The sequence below is a fragment of the Erpetoichthys calabaricus genome, chromosome 5 (genome assembly GCF_900747795.2).
Source record: "Erpetoichthys calabaricus chromosome 5, fErpCal1.3, whole genome shotgun sequence".
Taxonomy (NCBI): Eukaryota; Metazoa; Chordata; class Cladistia; order Polypteriformes; family Polypteridae; genus Erpetoichthys; species Erpetoichthys calabaricus.
Genome location: NC_041398.2, coordinates 183280541 through 183295168, shown reverse-complemented (window position 1 = coordinate 183295168; position 14628 = coordinate 183280541). Strand labels below are relative to the sequence as shown.

At 39.3% G+C, this 14628-nt stretch overlaps 1 protein-coding gene across 3 annotated transcripts in view; it reads left to right on the top strand.

The window, feature by feature from the left end:
• Nucleotides 1-14628, top strand: part of aff1 (AF4/FMR2 family, member 1) — a 188129-nt gene that overhangs the window by 147506 nt on the left and 25995 nt on the right. For all 3 annotated transcript variants that reach the window (XM_051928076.1, XM_051928077.1, XM_028802290.2), the window contains one exon: nt 3050-3910. In XM_051928076.1, the coding sequence (XP_051784036.1) occupies nt 3050-3910 (861 nt within the window). The remainder of the gene's footprint in view (nt 1-3049; nt 3911-14628) is intronic.

The window sequence follows — 14628 nt, the reverse complement described above, 5'->3', positions numbered from 1 at the left end:
CTTTATTTGTGCATTAACAAGCATCACCAAAACTGTTCAGAAATTTTGATAATTGTAATTTTTGGCTAATTCATAAAGCTTACGCTTCTATATTACCCTAAGGTTCAAGTATGAAGGAAGGGAAAGATTTCGCCCCCCTGTTGTTCAGTATGAATTTCTGACATTTGACTCATAAACACTATGCTGCCTTACAGCTCCGGTGACAGGGGTTCAGTGTTTGTGTTGGTGGGTGTTGTTTTGGGAGCAATAGGTTAACTGGTATCTCTAAACTGAGTATCCTGTTCAGTGCGGAGTCCTCCATGATGCCAGTGTTTCACAAATTATCAGTAAATAATTGATGGACCAAGTGTGTTTAGAAGGATGAGAAGGAGATGAACCTATATTTTTAGGAGACACAAATTATCAGTAAATAATTGATGGACCAAGTGTGTTCAGAAGGATGAGAAGGAGATGAACCTATATTTTTAGGAGACACAGTGTGAGCGTCAAGGTATGAGTAGCACATCACATACTGACAGTTTTTTCCTTAAGATTTGGCTAACCATATACAGTACACCCCCAAAATTCACAGGGGGTTACGATCCTAGAGCACCCGCGAATTGTGAAAAACTGCAAATTTTGGATGTGGTTAAAAAAAATGCAGATTTTTATAGTTTAAACCCTAAATATGCCCCCAAAACACTTTAATTTAATTTCAAACTCCGCTTAATACATTACCTAAAAAAAAGAATGTAAAGGTAAACACGTATACTGCACAGTACTATTCTGCTATGTCTCCCGCAGTGCTAGAATGTAAAATACCGATGTTAACGCTATATGTACTTTAATTCATGCAAGCGCGTTTTCATTGCCAGAAGCCTTAGAATGTGCAGGGCCTTTCGGCGGCATCTTGGGGCTTTAACTTTTAAACTGCCACATACTTGGGTGTTAATGCATCCCTGAACGCCAAATATTTTTTGGCTGCACTTTAAGTAAACGTCACAATTCACAATGAAAAAGTTACATTTTAATGGAACACTTTTTTCATGAAAAGAGCATCACAATTACTGTAACACTGATCATTTTACACACTGCTAATGAACTGTAAAAACTATTTAAAAAAAAAAAAAAAAAAAAAAAAACTACTGGAACAATATGTACAAGGTGTAACTGACGCCATGGATGAAATCACCGAGCCAATTGTGCTTGAACTGGCTGCACGCAAGCACACAGTGCTAAGTGCTGATGCAGGCAGGCTATAGTGCAGCGGCTCAATCCCAGAGACAGTCAGGCTGCAGGGTGTCACGCTTGGGTCACAGAATTGCACAGAATCACAGTAGATTGTAGAGACAGGAACTTTATTCAAACACTTCAAACAAACATGTCTCTTTCAGAAGTAAAACTAGCTCAGTATGCAGTTAGTTATTGATTAAAAGAATAGATAAACATCATAGGGGAGCACAATGGGAGCAAGACCCGCAACAGTAGCAGAGGATGTCTTGGGGAGGAGAGAGAAACAAAGCAATCAGCCAAAAAGGACACGTGCTGTTCAGGCTTTTACGTATGCGTAGCATTGCGCGAGAAGCACATCACGCAACACAGCAGCCGTAGGTAAGCCCAGCAAGTAAGGGAGCAATGTGAAGGTAGTCTATCAGAAATTTTTTAAGAGGGTTTTTTTTGAAGAACACTCCGCTGGGGATGCATCACAGAAATACTGTATCATTGTTTTTACTTTTGAATTATGATATTATGAAATTTTTGTTTCAATACAAATTTGCACTTTGTTCACTGCCTTTGTTATAGGAGATTAGATGATTTCTTCCATTCAAGCTGATCAAGATTGCTTTATTTAGCTTTATTTTAGTCTTGTTTCAGTGAAGTTGAGTAAAAGTAGTTGTTAATCCAGTATTTTCAAGCAGGCTGTAGGAGTTAGATTAGAACTAATTATTTACAAACGTTCTAAATTGAGCTTAGAAAAGCCAATGTGAGGCAAAAAAAACCAAAATGTGGCTGCTTGCCTGTGTACAGTGATTGTTTATAATTCTTATTGTTTGTTTTATTAGAAGGTGTCTGGCTATTTCAAAGCTTGCAGAATAGGTTTTGTTTCCATTGAGGAATGCAGCATTTGAAGCACCTGAAAGTTACACACTCACTCAAGATGATATATCCTAAAGTCTAGTCTTTCCAGCTGTTCTGCACTTCAGTAAAAGATTTCCAGTCCATTTCTGTAATATCTTAAGTTTATACCTGTCAAACTAATTTAATGATGTAATTAAATCTCCAATTATATTTTTCATTACTCCCCACAATTTAACACTTGTTCATACTACATATTCTCACTGCTAAGTGGCTTGATCAGGTATCCATTTACTGTAGATGTTATACTTAGTATAACTGTAGCTGTTTTTTAAATGCTGATATGTCTTTATGTAGATTTTAGCACTTGAAAAATGGGAAACATTCTTTAATAATACTTCATTAAAGTATCATACTGCTGGAGAAGGAAATTTATGGCTGCTTTTAACTGAATGTTAAAACCGCATATCCTTAGGAAAGCAATCGTTTTATTAAAGCAAAAAATGGGAAACAAAGCCCCCTTATTTAATTTGAGAAGATCAAAATAAACAAGTCACTCAGATTTCTTCAGGTGGATTTAGTGTAAAATAACAAGAAAAAAGTTAAGACATTTGAGTATATAATGAGGTTGTTTAATACTGCTTGCAACTACATATGTAAATGATAAACATTAAAATTTCACAAGTTTCTTTATTTACGTTAAGTATGTATTTCACTGTGAAGTAGTTAAATCTCTATTCCTGTTCTAGCTGCCTCTTGGTAGATGTCTTTAGCATACTTAAACCAAGTATGTATGTATGAATATTGGTCTAAATCAGTGTTTCTATGTATACATCTTTAAAATGCAGTAAAATATTGTACAATCTGTCTTAAGAAGTGAGAAAACAGATTTTCCTACTTTAATTTAAAACATACATCAATAGCACTTATAATATACTCAATGAGAAAGTTTGTTTTAATGTCTGTCTTTGCTTTGTGCTGTTTTTCTTTTCAGGTAGACACCCCCACTGTGAACAAATGGCAGCTAGACAATTGGATAGTAAAAAGTGGTCAACAAAGTTCACTTCAAGAGGGTCAGTGTGACTCTAACCAGAGAGGAAAGGATTCCTTCAAGGAGCAGAAATGTCCCAAACCTGAAGAGCAGTTGAAGTCAAATGGGTCATGTAAAACAAATACAGACAGAACGGACAAGGAAGCTACTGACGCTTTAAAGAAAAAAACCCAAGTGATGGGCTGCTTGATGACACGTCCTTCCAATAAGCAAAGTAGCAGCCAAAGACAGAATGGTGGTGAAAAGCAACTTTGCCAGCATGACCCTGTCCCTCCACCTGAAGCATCCAAGAAAAACTTAAGTGAGGGGTGTGAAAGACCTCCCACTAAAGGGAACAGTAATTCACATGTAGAGAAACCAAAGGTTAAAACGAAAGCCCATCAAGAGAATCGTTCTTCAAAATCATCCTCGGTCAAGATGCATAAGCATATTTCTTCTGAAAAAAAGAAGCACATATATCCAAAGCCAACTATTAATAAAGTAACTGCATCTGTCTGTGAAGGAAAGGAAAGGGCAGCTCATGGAGTGCCTACTCACTGTGACAGTTCTTCCCGCTTTGTATCTAGGACTAGTGCCGGTAAGGCTGTTATTCAGTCTGAAAACAATCTCAAAGAAGATCCCAACAGCCTTACCAGCTTGATAGTGAAGATTGACCTGAGCCTTCTCTCCAGAATTCCTCAGATCAAAGACAAGGAAAAAACTCAAACCAAAGCTGCAGTTGTATTATGTGCTTCAAGTGGTAACGCTCATGATGCAGACAAGAAAACTGTGAACTTGTCTTTGAAATCACACAAAAAGAGACAGGTGAGCTAGAGGCCATTGTTCCTATTCATATTTTTCGTGTTCCTGAATTAATGTGTTTTTAGTTTTAGTACTCGCCATCTCATAAGGTTGCTTAACTCTTTTAGGGCTAATTTTGTTTTTGTTTCTTATCTCCCAGGGCTGAATATTTTTCCAAAAACTAACATTTTTTAAAAAAGAACACAAAGCAATTGTTTAACATATCAAATCAACAAAAAATATTTACTTTTGACAAATGTTACTGTCTTGCATGTTGTATGAGCCTGCATACTATATGATTTCACATACATATGTTACACAGCAAAGTCCTGCAAAGTCTGATCTCGCTCAAAACAGCCAATTTCAGTCATTGCCACATTGCACTCCTTACAATATGTGTTGCTTTGGTGCCTACTTTTCAATTGTCTGTTGCTGCACTTTCTCACATATATTGTTAGTGTGTACTGTAGAGAGACAAGTCACCCATTTGTCATCGTGCCATGCCACTGCCACCAAGTTTTCTGCCCGCATGAAAATCGTATTGTCACCTCTTTTCATCTTCTGAAACTTTATGAACTTTATGCATGGCATTATAGCCTGGCTCACCCCATGGGATTTGCTTCTGTTTATTACAGAAGTGAATAAAACTTTGCAGCAGCACATACCTATCATCACGCTGCATAACCTGTCCAAAGCCACCAGGGGACAAAGCACGTTTGGACCAATGCTCCCTGAAGTTATATCACCAGTTCTGTCCCATCTCTATTTGTAATGCCACAGTGCACTTCATCTCGTCTTTTGTTGTGGGTTTCCACTTTGAAAAATGAGAATGCGATGCAAACGCAGCCCGCGATTCAAAAAATTTCTCTGCCTACCTGTTTGTCTCATCTGACAGTAGCTGAAAAGCAGCATCAGGAGAGAGCAGCCTGTAGTAGTTCGGCAGCGGGTGATCTGTCGTGTCCAACAGCAAGCCATGCCGTCTTGTGAAGTCCGGTAGCCAGATCGGCTCTCAACGGATCAATGTCTGTGTATTTATCCCACGCGAACCTTGCCGTAGATGCATCGGCTGCGCAAAGGCACTCAACTAGCAGTGGATCAGCTGGCGCGGCATCGGCTGGTGTCTGATCAGCTGATGCCAGCTTCTCACTCTCTTGCTCGATCTGATCACTGTCAATAAAATCCGATTCTGAAAAATCAGAGTCCGACTCCACGATAATGCGCAAAACATTGTCTGCTGAATGTTTTCTTTTCTGCACTCGCTTTGCTCCCTTGTCACATGTCGATGCCATCTTGCCATTGTTTACATTTCGCAACTCACGCACACACAAGGATTAGTTGCCGAGTCAACGAGTCTAGCATTCCTCCAAGCACAGAGGGAATGCCTGTGACGTGACAGTGAGATTTGTCGCCATTAACAGCTGATTGTCGCCCTCTATCCCTGGATGTCGACTTTTGTCGACATTCGCCCTCAACCCCTCCTGTCGACAAAAGTCGACATCCGCCCTAAAAGAGTTAATCATTAGCCAAGATATTTCACATATGGGGGGAAATTGCATACTGGCTATACTAACAACTCGTGATGATCGAACTCCGCGGTGTTCGCCTTGCCTCCAGTTCGGAGAAATCACAGAAGTATTAGCAAATATGGTCAAACTCGGCGAAATGCATTGAAGTCAATGGGGATGGACTAACTGAACTAGATTTGACTGGATTATAATGGTGCAATCATCAAAGTGTCCCTGAGGGCTAGAGAAATCTCTCCCAAATATACTGGACCGATTTATTGTTGCCAAAAAGGCGACCTGAGCTGTGCGGCCGCAGTGCCAACCACTACACCTCCGTGCCTCTGTGAGATCAAAGAAAAAAGAACATGGTCAGTGACGCGCAAGCATATATTTCATAAAAACAAAGCAGAAATGCTGAAATTATAGGCAACAGTCAGAAAAAATATGTAGGTTGTTTTATGTTTATTTATGTGAGAAACTATTGCTTTCTGTGCTTTTCAGAAAACATTCCAGCAGCAGCTGGCCATCACCACACTGCCACTCCTGTAGTAGTGCACAGGGCAATGTATGCAGCAACAGACGTTTTATGTTGATATATGTGAGAAATTTTTGCTTTTTGTGCTTTTTGGAAAACCGGGTTTTTGTAAGAATATTCAGCCCTAGGAGAAAAGGAAGAAAAAATCAGCCCTGAAAGAATTAAAGGAAGAAATTCAAAGTGGCTTGTCTTGATTGAAGTTGCTGACTCATTCTGTTTTTTTGAAGTCACACTGAAGGCTCTCCAGACTGTCTGTGCTGGTGCGTTGCACTTTTTCTTCTATCAAAAAGATAAAAACATCTTGTAAATAGTTATAAATCTTTTGTTGTGATTATTTCATACAGTCTCTTGTGTTTAGAAGGTGGGTTGGTGGTGTCAGGCTCTTTCAAAGCTTGTTTTTATTCTCCATGTGACCAATCATGCATGCACAGGGCATGTGCTTCTGTCTCTTATACAACATAAATAATGAGTTATCTGTGCTTGTTGCCAAATGTGCATGTCATTAAGCTTCTTAAATCGAGTTTATAGCTTTACATTTTATAGCTTTACATTTAAAAAAAAAAAAAAAAACTGATGTGAATACTGATGTTATAGTAGTTCACCAGCTACCTTAGCACCTTTGGTTTCCTTGAAGCCTGCATGTTGTTTGTATCTGCATGAGTTTTTTCTGCTAACCCGAGTTTCTCCCAGTGTTTAAACCTGCAGTATTTCAGTCAGTAGCCTATCAATAGTAACTGTGCAACCGTGCCTCTGAGATCAAAGAAGAAAGAACATAGTGAGAAACGCGCAAGCTTCGTAACCAGTCTATAATGCAGATGATCAGCATTATATACCCGGGGGTCAATCCCACCCAGTTTTGGCTGTTACAGCTCTGGGGGATGTCACACTGGCCTAGCAAAGTGTTATGGGATCCTGGAAAAAAAAGTTCTCCTAAACCAGCTGATCAGTAAATAATTCGATGAACAATGGAAAATGCAGCAAATTCGCTGCAAATAATGCTTTAGCGAAATTTGCTGTTCAATGCTGCTAACAATTGAAGCAGGTTTCAAACTAAGTGGCTCTTTGGCTTGTCTACACAAGTAATGAAATGAGGTGCTACATTTAAACTTGGGAGTGAAGTAAAAGGAGGAGAGAAATTAAGATTGTACAGAACAGAACAGGTAAAAGCAAATGATATTGTGAGTTATACTGCATATACACTGTCCATCCTTTATACGCTGCCTGGCCAAAAAAAAAGGTCACACACTCTAAGCTTTGATTACGGCACGCATTCGCTGTGGCATTGTTTCGATAAGCTTCTGCAATGTCACAAGATGTAGTTCCATCCAGTGTTGCATTAATTTTTCACCAAGATCTTGCATTGATGATGGTAGAGTCTGACCGCTGCGCAAAGCCTTCTCCAGCACATCCCAAAGATTCTCAACTCTGGAACAGGGTAAATCTGGACTCATCAGACCACATGACCTTCTTCCATTGCTCCAGTCCAATCTTTATGCTCCCTAGCAAACTGAAGCCTTTTTTTCCGGTTTGCCTCACTGAGTAGTGGTTTTCTTATGGCTACACAGCTATTCAGTCCCAATCCCTTGAGTTCCCTTCGCATTGTGTGTGTGTGGAAATTCTCTTACTTTCACTATTAAACATAGACCTGAGTTCTACTGTTGTTTTTCTTCGATTTGATTTCACCAAACATTTAAGTGATCGCCGATCACGATCATTCAGGATTTTTTTCTGGTCCCATTTCTTCCTCGAAGACAATGGGTCCCCACTATCCTTCCAGTTTTTAATAATGCGTTGGACAGTTCTTAACTCAATTTTAGTAGTTTCTGCAATCTCCTTAGATGTTTTCTCTGCTTGATATATGTCAATGATTTGACCCTTCTCAAACAGACTAACATCTTTTCCACGACCACGAGATGTGTCTTTCGACATGGTTGTTTAAGAAATGAGAAGCAACTCATTGCACCAGTTGGGGTTAAATAACTTGTTGCCAGCTGAAAGATAATCGCCTATGCTGTAATTATCCAATAGGAGGCTTGTACCTATTTGCTTAGTTAAATCCAGGTGGCAACTTTTTTTGGCCAGGCAGTGTATGTTGTGGTCATGTGGTACATGTTAACTGAGCTGCAGTAATGTTTAAACTGAAGCTGTTGCTACCGACTTGTCTTGGATGCAAGGGAATCCCTATTTCTCCCTCCTTCTGCCTTCATTTACATAAACTGGCAAGTTCCATTTCTTTACCAGGTTGTGTGATATACCAATACTGGAAAAATACATTAAACACAAATTTTAAAATTGTATGGTAGCAGCATTTTGGTATTTTCAGTACTGGAAGTATATGTCAACTTTCCTCTCATTCACCCTCGGATTTTCCCTCAGCACTTACTATTACGGTTGTGGGAAAATGTCAATTTCATAGACTTCATGCAATGAAATTACATGCTTCTCATGTACTTGAATCTCACATGGTGGGAGGGGGTGGTAACCTCTGTCACAATCTGGACTTCATGGGGCACAATTATTGCTTCAGTGTGATCAGGACTTCATGGTGGACCCTGGAAAGCACACCCCGCTTATAGATTCAACACTATGCACTATAACACTATAGGGACTTATCAGGTATCAAAAGGGAATTGCAGCATAGGGTACTGTGGCACAATAACCGTCACTATTTTTTTGTTGGATCTGTTTAGACACTGGTACTGAGATCTGAACTATCTATTCTTTGTGGCATAGATTCAACAAGGTGCTAGAAATATTCCTCAGAGATTTTGGTTCATATTGACATAATCACATCACAAAGTTGCTTCAGATATGTCGGTTGTGCATCCATGATGTGAATCTCCCATTTCACCACACCCCAAAAGCGCTCTGTTACAGCGGTCTCTTAACATTTTTTGCACCACAGGCCGGTTTCATGCAAGACAATTCGCTACGGACCAGCCATCGCTGTGCATAATAAATACAACTCGCAATAATACAGAATCGGTGGAAACCCTGAGCTTGTTTCCCTGCAATGAGACAGTCCCATCTAGGGGTGTTGGGAGACACACAAAGTGTGTTTCTTGTCTCCAGTTTACTCCATAACTTAATTTTGGTTGCTGTCACAGCAGAAAACCCCACTTCACAAAAATATGATGTTTGTAATGAATGCAGGGTTTCAGCGCTTTTGTAACAATCTCCAGAGCCTTTTATTTATTTTTTTTTTTTAACTCATTTTAGCTAGGGTTAGCTTGTGGCATAATTTAGTGAGCATCAAAAGTATGACAGACAAGTGTGGGAAAGAAGCATAGATGGAAGTGATGGGGAGATTATTGAATGATGAGTGGTCACAGTTATTGAAAGTTATCAACAGTTATTGTACACTACACCACAAAAAATCAATCTGCACATACATTTAAACTTTACTTAATACTGCCCCTCCTACTTACTTAACTGTAGTGGCTGTTAAGGTACATTAACAACAGAACATAATAACTCTTCTGCAGTGTTCCTTATTTCAAAATACATGAACAAGTTTGTTTTAGTTTTTAATATTTTTTTTAACACATTCAATAATTAAACATTATATCAACAGTTCAACATAGCCTTGTCAGATCAGAAGTATAAATACTTGTGTGTGCATCTGTCTGATTGTGCAGCCGCTTTGAAAATATTGTATTCTTGTTCAAACACACATCAATTCTTTGTGACATTGGCATTAAACACCATGGGTTCGGGTCTACGAAATCCTTCTGCCATGCCATCAATGTATATTCAGTTACCTTGTTCACTTCAGTTGCTTGTTGCACTTCAATGAGACATAGTTAGTGATGACTTCTGACACTGTGTTGAATTTCAAGTAGTCACAGTTATTGAAAGTTATCAACAGTTTGTTGTACACCACAAACAAATTTAATCTGCATGCACATTCAAACCTCACTTATCACCCCTCCTACTTCCTTAACTTCAGAGGCTGTCAATGCACATAAACAACAGAACATACTCACTGTTCTACAAAGATGATCTGGGGCCTCATATATAAACGGTGCATATGGACAAAAATGTTGCGTACACCCATTTCCACGCTCACATCGCAATGTATAAAAACTAATCTTGGCGTAAAGCCACTCACATTCTCACTCCACCTCAATCCATTGCATATACAAGTTTTTGGCTTGGTTTTACAAACTGACGGCACCCAGCGTTAAAGCAGTGCTATGGTTCCTGTGTGGTTTCCCTTTATTTTTTACATTCACATCTCTGACATGGCCTTATCAAATACACTGAAATTAACCGCATATCGTTTATTAGTTTAAGGCATGTGATTGCAATCAACCTGTAACAATATAATGGTCCATGGAATGGCCAGACTTTTCCAAATGCAATAGCTGCTTTAGCATTGTTACTCCAAGTGCACCACTCTGAGTATTTTAACCCACAGTATCTAAGTGTGAAATCACAGCTCTACAGCAGCTGATCGGAAAGCGGATTATCAGGATACAGCATCTAGCACACACTGCCTCAATGATGTGCACAGTCTATTTGAACTGCACCTATCCGGTAAATGTTTCAGAGCCTTTCTTGTAGGAAACCGTTTCATCCCAAGAGCTCTAAACGACCTTGAATTATTCCATCAAATGCTACTGGTAGAACTGTTTGTACAATAACCTCACTGTAAACTTGCACTACAGTTGTAATATTGCACAACCTGAGCCACTTAAGCTTTCATATTGTATATTTTTCATTGTTTTTTATTGAATTGTTGTTGTTACTGTTGTTTTACCATTTTAGTTTATGGTGTATTTTCATATTGAATCTCATTGTACCATACAATAACAATAAAGGAATTCAATTCAGTAGAAGAAACCTTGTATTAGTGCTGTGACGTATACCGGTTCATACCGAAAACCGTTTTTTTATATTTGTTATGATATGGATTTTTCTTATACCGCAACACCGGTTTAAATAGCCTAAACGACGTTCAGAACGTGGCGCAGCGGGAAACTGTTTAAGGGGGCACCTTTTTCACTGCTACACCGCTAAACATGAATGCATGGAGTACAGTAATCCCTCCTCCATCACGGGGGTTGCGTTCCAGAGCCACCCGCGAAATAAGAAAATCCGTGAAGTAGAAACCATATGTTTATATGGTTATTTTTATATTGTCATGCTTGGGTCACAGATTTGCGCAGAAACACAGGAGGTTGTAGAGAGACAGGAACGTTATTCAAACACTGCAAACAAACATTTGTCTCTTTTTCAAAAGTTTAAACTGTGCTCCATGACAAGACAGAGATGACAGTTCCGTCTCACAATTAAAAGAATGCAAACATATTTTCCTCTTCAAAGGAGTGCGCGTCAGGAGCAGAGTCTGTCAGAAAGACAGAGGAAAGCAAACAAAACAATAGGGCTGTTTGCTTTTAAGTATGCGAAGCACCGCGGCACAAAGCTGTTGAAGGCAGAAGCTCACACCCCCTCCGTCAGGAGCAGGAAGAGAGAGAGAGAGAGACAGAGTTTGTTTTTCAATCAAAAATCAATACGTGCCCTTCGAGCTTTTAAGTATGCGAAGCACCGTGCAGCATGTCATTTCAGGAAGCAGCTGCACAAAAGATAGCAACGTGAAGATAATCTTTCAGCATTTTTAGACGAGTGTCCTTATCGTCTAGGTGTGCGAACTGCCCCCCTGCTCAATCCCCCTACGTCAGGATCAGAGAAAGTCAGCGCAAGAGAGACAGAAAAGTAAGCCGGGTAGCTTCTCAGCCATCTGCCAATAGCGTCCCTTGTATGAAATCAACTGGGCAAACCAACTGAGGAAGCATGTACCAGAAATTAAAAGACCCATTGTCCGCAGAAATCCGCGAACCAGCAAAAAATCCGCGATATATATTTAAATATGCTTACATATAAAATCCGCAATGGAGTGAAGCCGCGAAGCGCGATATAGCAAGGGATTACTGTACATGCATTAATAGAGATATTGAGCGGTGAAAATGGACAGAGAACATTCCGAAACTGAAGCTGTAGCAGACGTCTCATGACAGTGGAACAGGTTATTCTTAGCCAGTCTACTGCAGTAATTGCAGTGGAAAATGTAGTTAACATCCACTTTTGCATGGGAAAAAAAATACCGTCTAATACCGTGAAACCAGTATAATTTTGAAAAATACAGTGACATAGAATTTTGGTCATACTGCCCAGCACTAACTCATGGTACTCCAAAGTATGTTTGCGGCTAAGGTGGTGTAGCAAATTGCTCGTGTTGACATCTTTAGCTCAACAGCATTTGCAGTAAATAGTTGTTTGGTCCACATCCAACCTTTTAAAACCAAATTATCTCCAGACTACAGACACAGCTGTATGCAGCTGACCTTCTCTACACCGTCCTGCTTCAGCTGTTTGGCTCGCCTGTTCAGCTCACTGTTCAGCTACACGCGAGCCTGCACTCGCTCGCTCTCCCGCACCGACTTCCTACTGCTGCTGCTTCCTGCAACCTCCGTTCTCTCTCCTCTCTTTTCTTTTACTTCTTCTCCCCCTTAACCGGCTCGCACTTCTCTATATATGCGGGGAGGACATGGCAGCTGCAGCCCATCAGCCACAGGAACAATCATGGATGTGGGCAGTTTCCCACCTGTGCACTTAGGTGAGAAATGCAGACACCGCAGATCGCCCTGCGGCTCGCAACTGCTACCACGCCCCCTCGCTAAGCCGCGAGCTATACCCACAGCCTGGCTCGTTACGCGAGCCAATGCTCGTATTTAGATCTGAATTTTTCGCTCATACTTTCCTCGTATTTTGAATTTCTCGTATACAGAGGTGATCGTATCTCGAGGTTCCACTGTATGTATATTACATTATAGAGATACCTTTTTAACTTCATTTAAATAATGTATACTGTTAATAATTTAAAGTGTGGGCACGGTGGACAATGGTAGCGATAAGCTGACGCCCCGTTCAGGGATTGTTCCTGCCTCGCGATATATGCTTTCTGGGACTGGTGCAACCCTGGATGGATAGATGGATGGAATAATTTAAACATGTACTATGAAGATATTTCAGTGTTCCTTAAAAGTTCTAAAGAATCAGCATTCTAAGCTTAAGAGATGGTTTTATATTTATTAATAAACTTATTGTGAGGCGATTGGTTTCTTGGAGAAAAAATGAAGGACAGGAATTGGGGATTCGTATGTTTGAAAGACACAGTACTGCTGCGATAAATTATTTCATTGAGGGTTGCGCACGTCTCTGCAGGCGTCTTGCAGGTGGCAGGAACAATCACTGAATGGGATGCCAGCTCATTGCTACTGCTGCGCCACTGTGCCTCTATGTTAACTACATGCTTTAAATCGTGAAAATATCAAGTATACATCTTAGTATTTAAATTGTTCAGAGAGCTGTAATATCATGAATGTAATGTATTCTGTATCCTGTCGGCGTAAGAGCAATCCTGTTTAAGAAGCATGTAGTTATTCACACACAGAGTACATAGAAGAACACACAAAATACTTTAGTTATGATGGGATTTGAGAAACTATATCTTAAAATCATTTAATATACAAGTTTATGACGTTCTAATTTAATGACAAAATAAACAACGTGATTAAAGTGGAAATTTCAAGTTTTTTTTCCACTGTGTCCTTTTTTTTTTTTTTTTTTTTCCTTCTTTTCTCTGTATCCTAATAAGCTACCATAAGACACTCAGGCGGGCTCCAACTCGCCTTTTGATGGCAACTTTAATATCTGACCTTTTTTTTTTTTTTATTTTATTTTGGGCACTGTGCAACTTTCTTAACTTGAACTTTCGAGTTTCTCTGACACTGTTACTCGATTGACTTCCTTTTGTTGTTTATACCACTGCTTAAACCAACAAATAGCACGTTTTTCCTTGCCTCCACAGAATTTCAGCGAATACCATTTTCCCCGTGTTTTTTGCCATTTTCTTTTCACAGAATGCTGAACTTAAGGCCTATTTATATTGAATTGCATTTTGAAAGAGGCATAATTCAAGGAGTAGTCAGGGTGTGGCAACAGGTGCGTGCGTTAAATTTCATGGTGACCGGGTTAAATTTCATGGTGACCGGGATTTATGTAGCGGAAGAATGTGAAAGTTGGAGTGAGTACAGATTTATGCATCTGGATTTTTTTGCGCATATGCACATTTCTGTTTTTGCCCGTGCATCATGTTTTAGTGTGAATTCTACGCAAGCCATTATACATGAGGCTTCTGGTCATTTTTCAAAACAAAACACCCTGTAGGCTCCAATAGCCAATAAAAAGTTTTTTTCATTCTTTAAACATTTTATTGAATTTATTAAAATCAAATAACATTCCATACAAGCAATGCAAGTTTTACAAAACTAGGTTCAAAACAAATCAACCACCACCCATGAGAAAGAGAGGTAGGCCACCAGAGTAAAACTTTAATAGTAGAAAAAATAAGTAAATAAATAAATAAAAATGAATCGAATAAAAAAGGGAAGAGAATCCGCTTCCTCAATTGAAATGCTTTTTCAAAAAAGTTATTGATTTAAATCCTGCCAGGTTCTGAAAAAGTTTAGTACAGATCCTCTAAGTGAGAATTTGATTTTTTTCCCCAATTTCATATATTATATAACATTAGTTACCCAATGACTAAAAAGAGGTGAGTTAGGATTCTTCCAGTTGAGCAAGATAAGTGTACATGCCAATAGTGAAGTAAAGGCAATTAGTTTGTTTGTTCTTCTCCA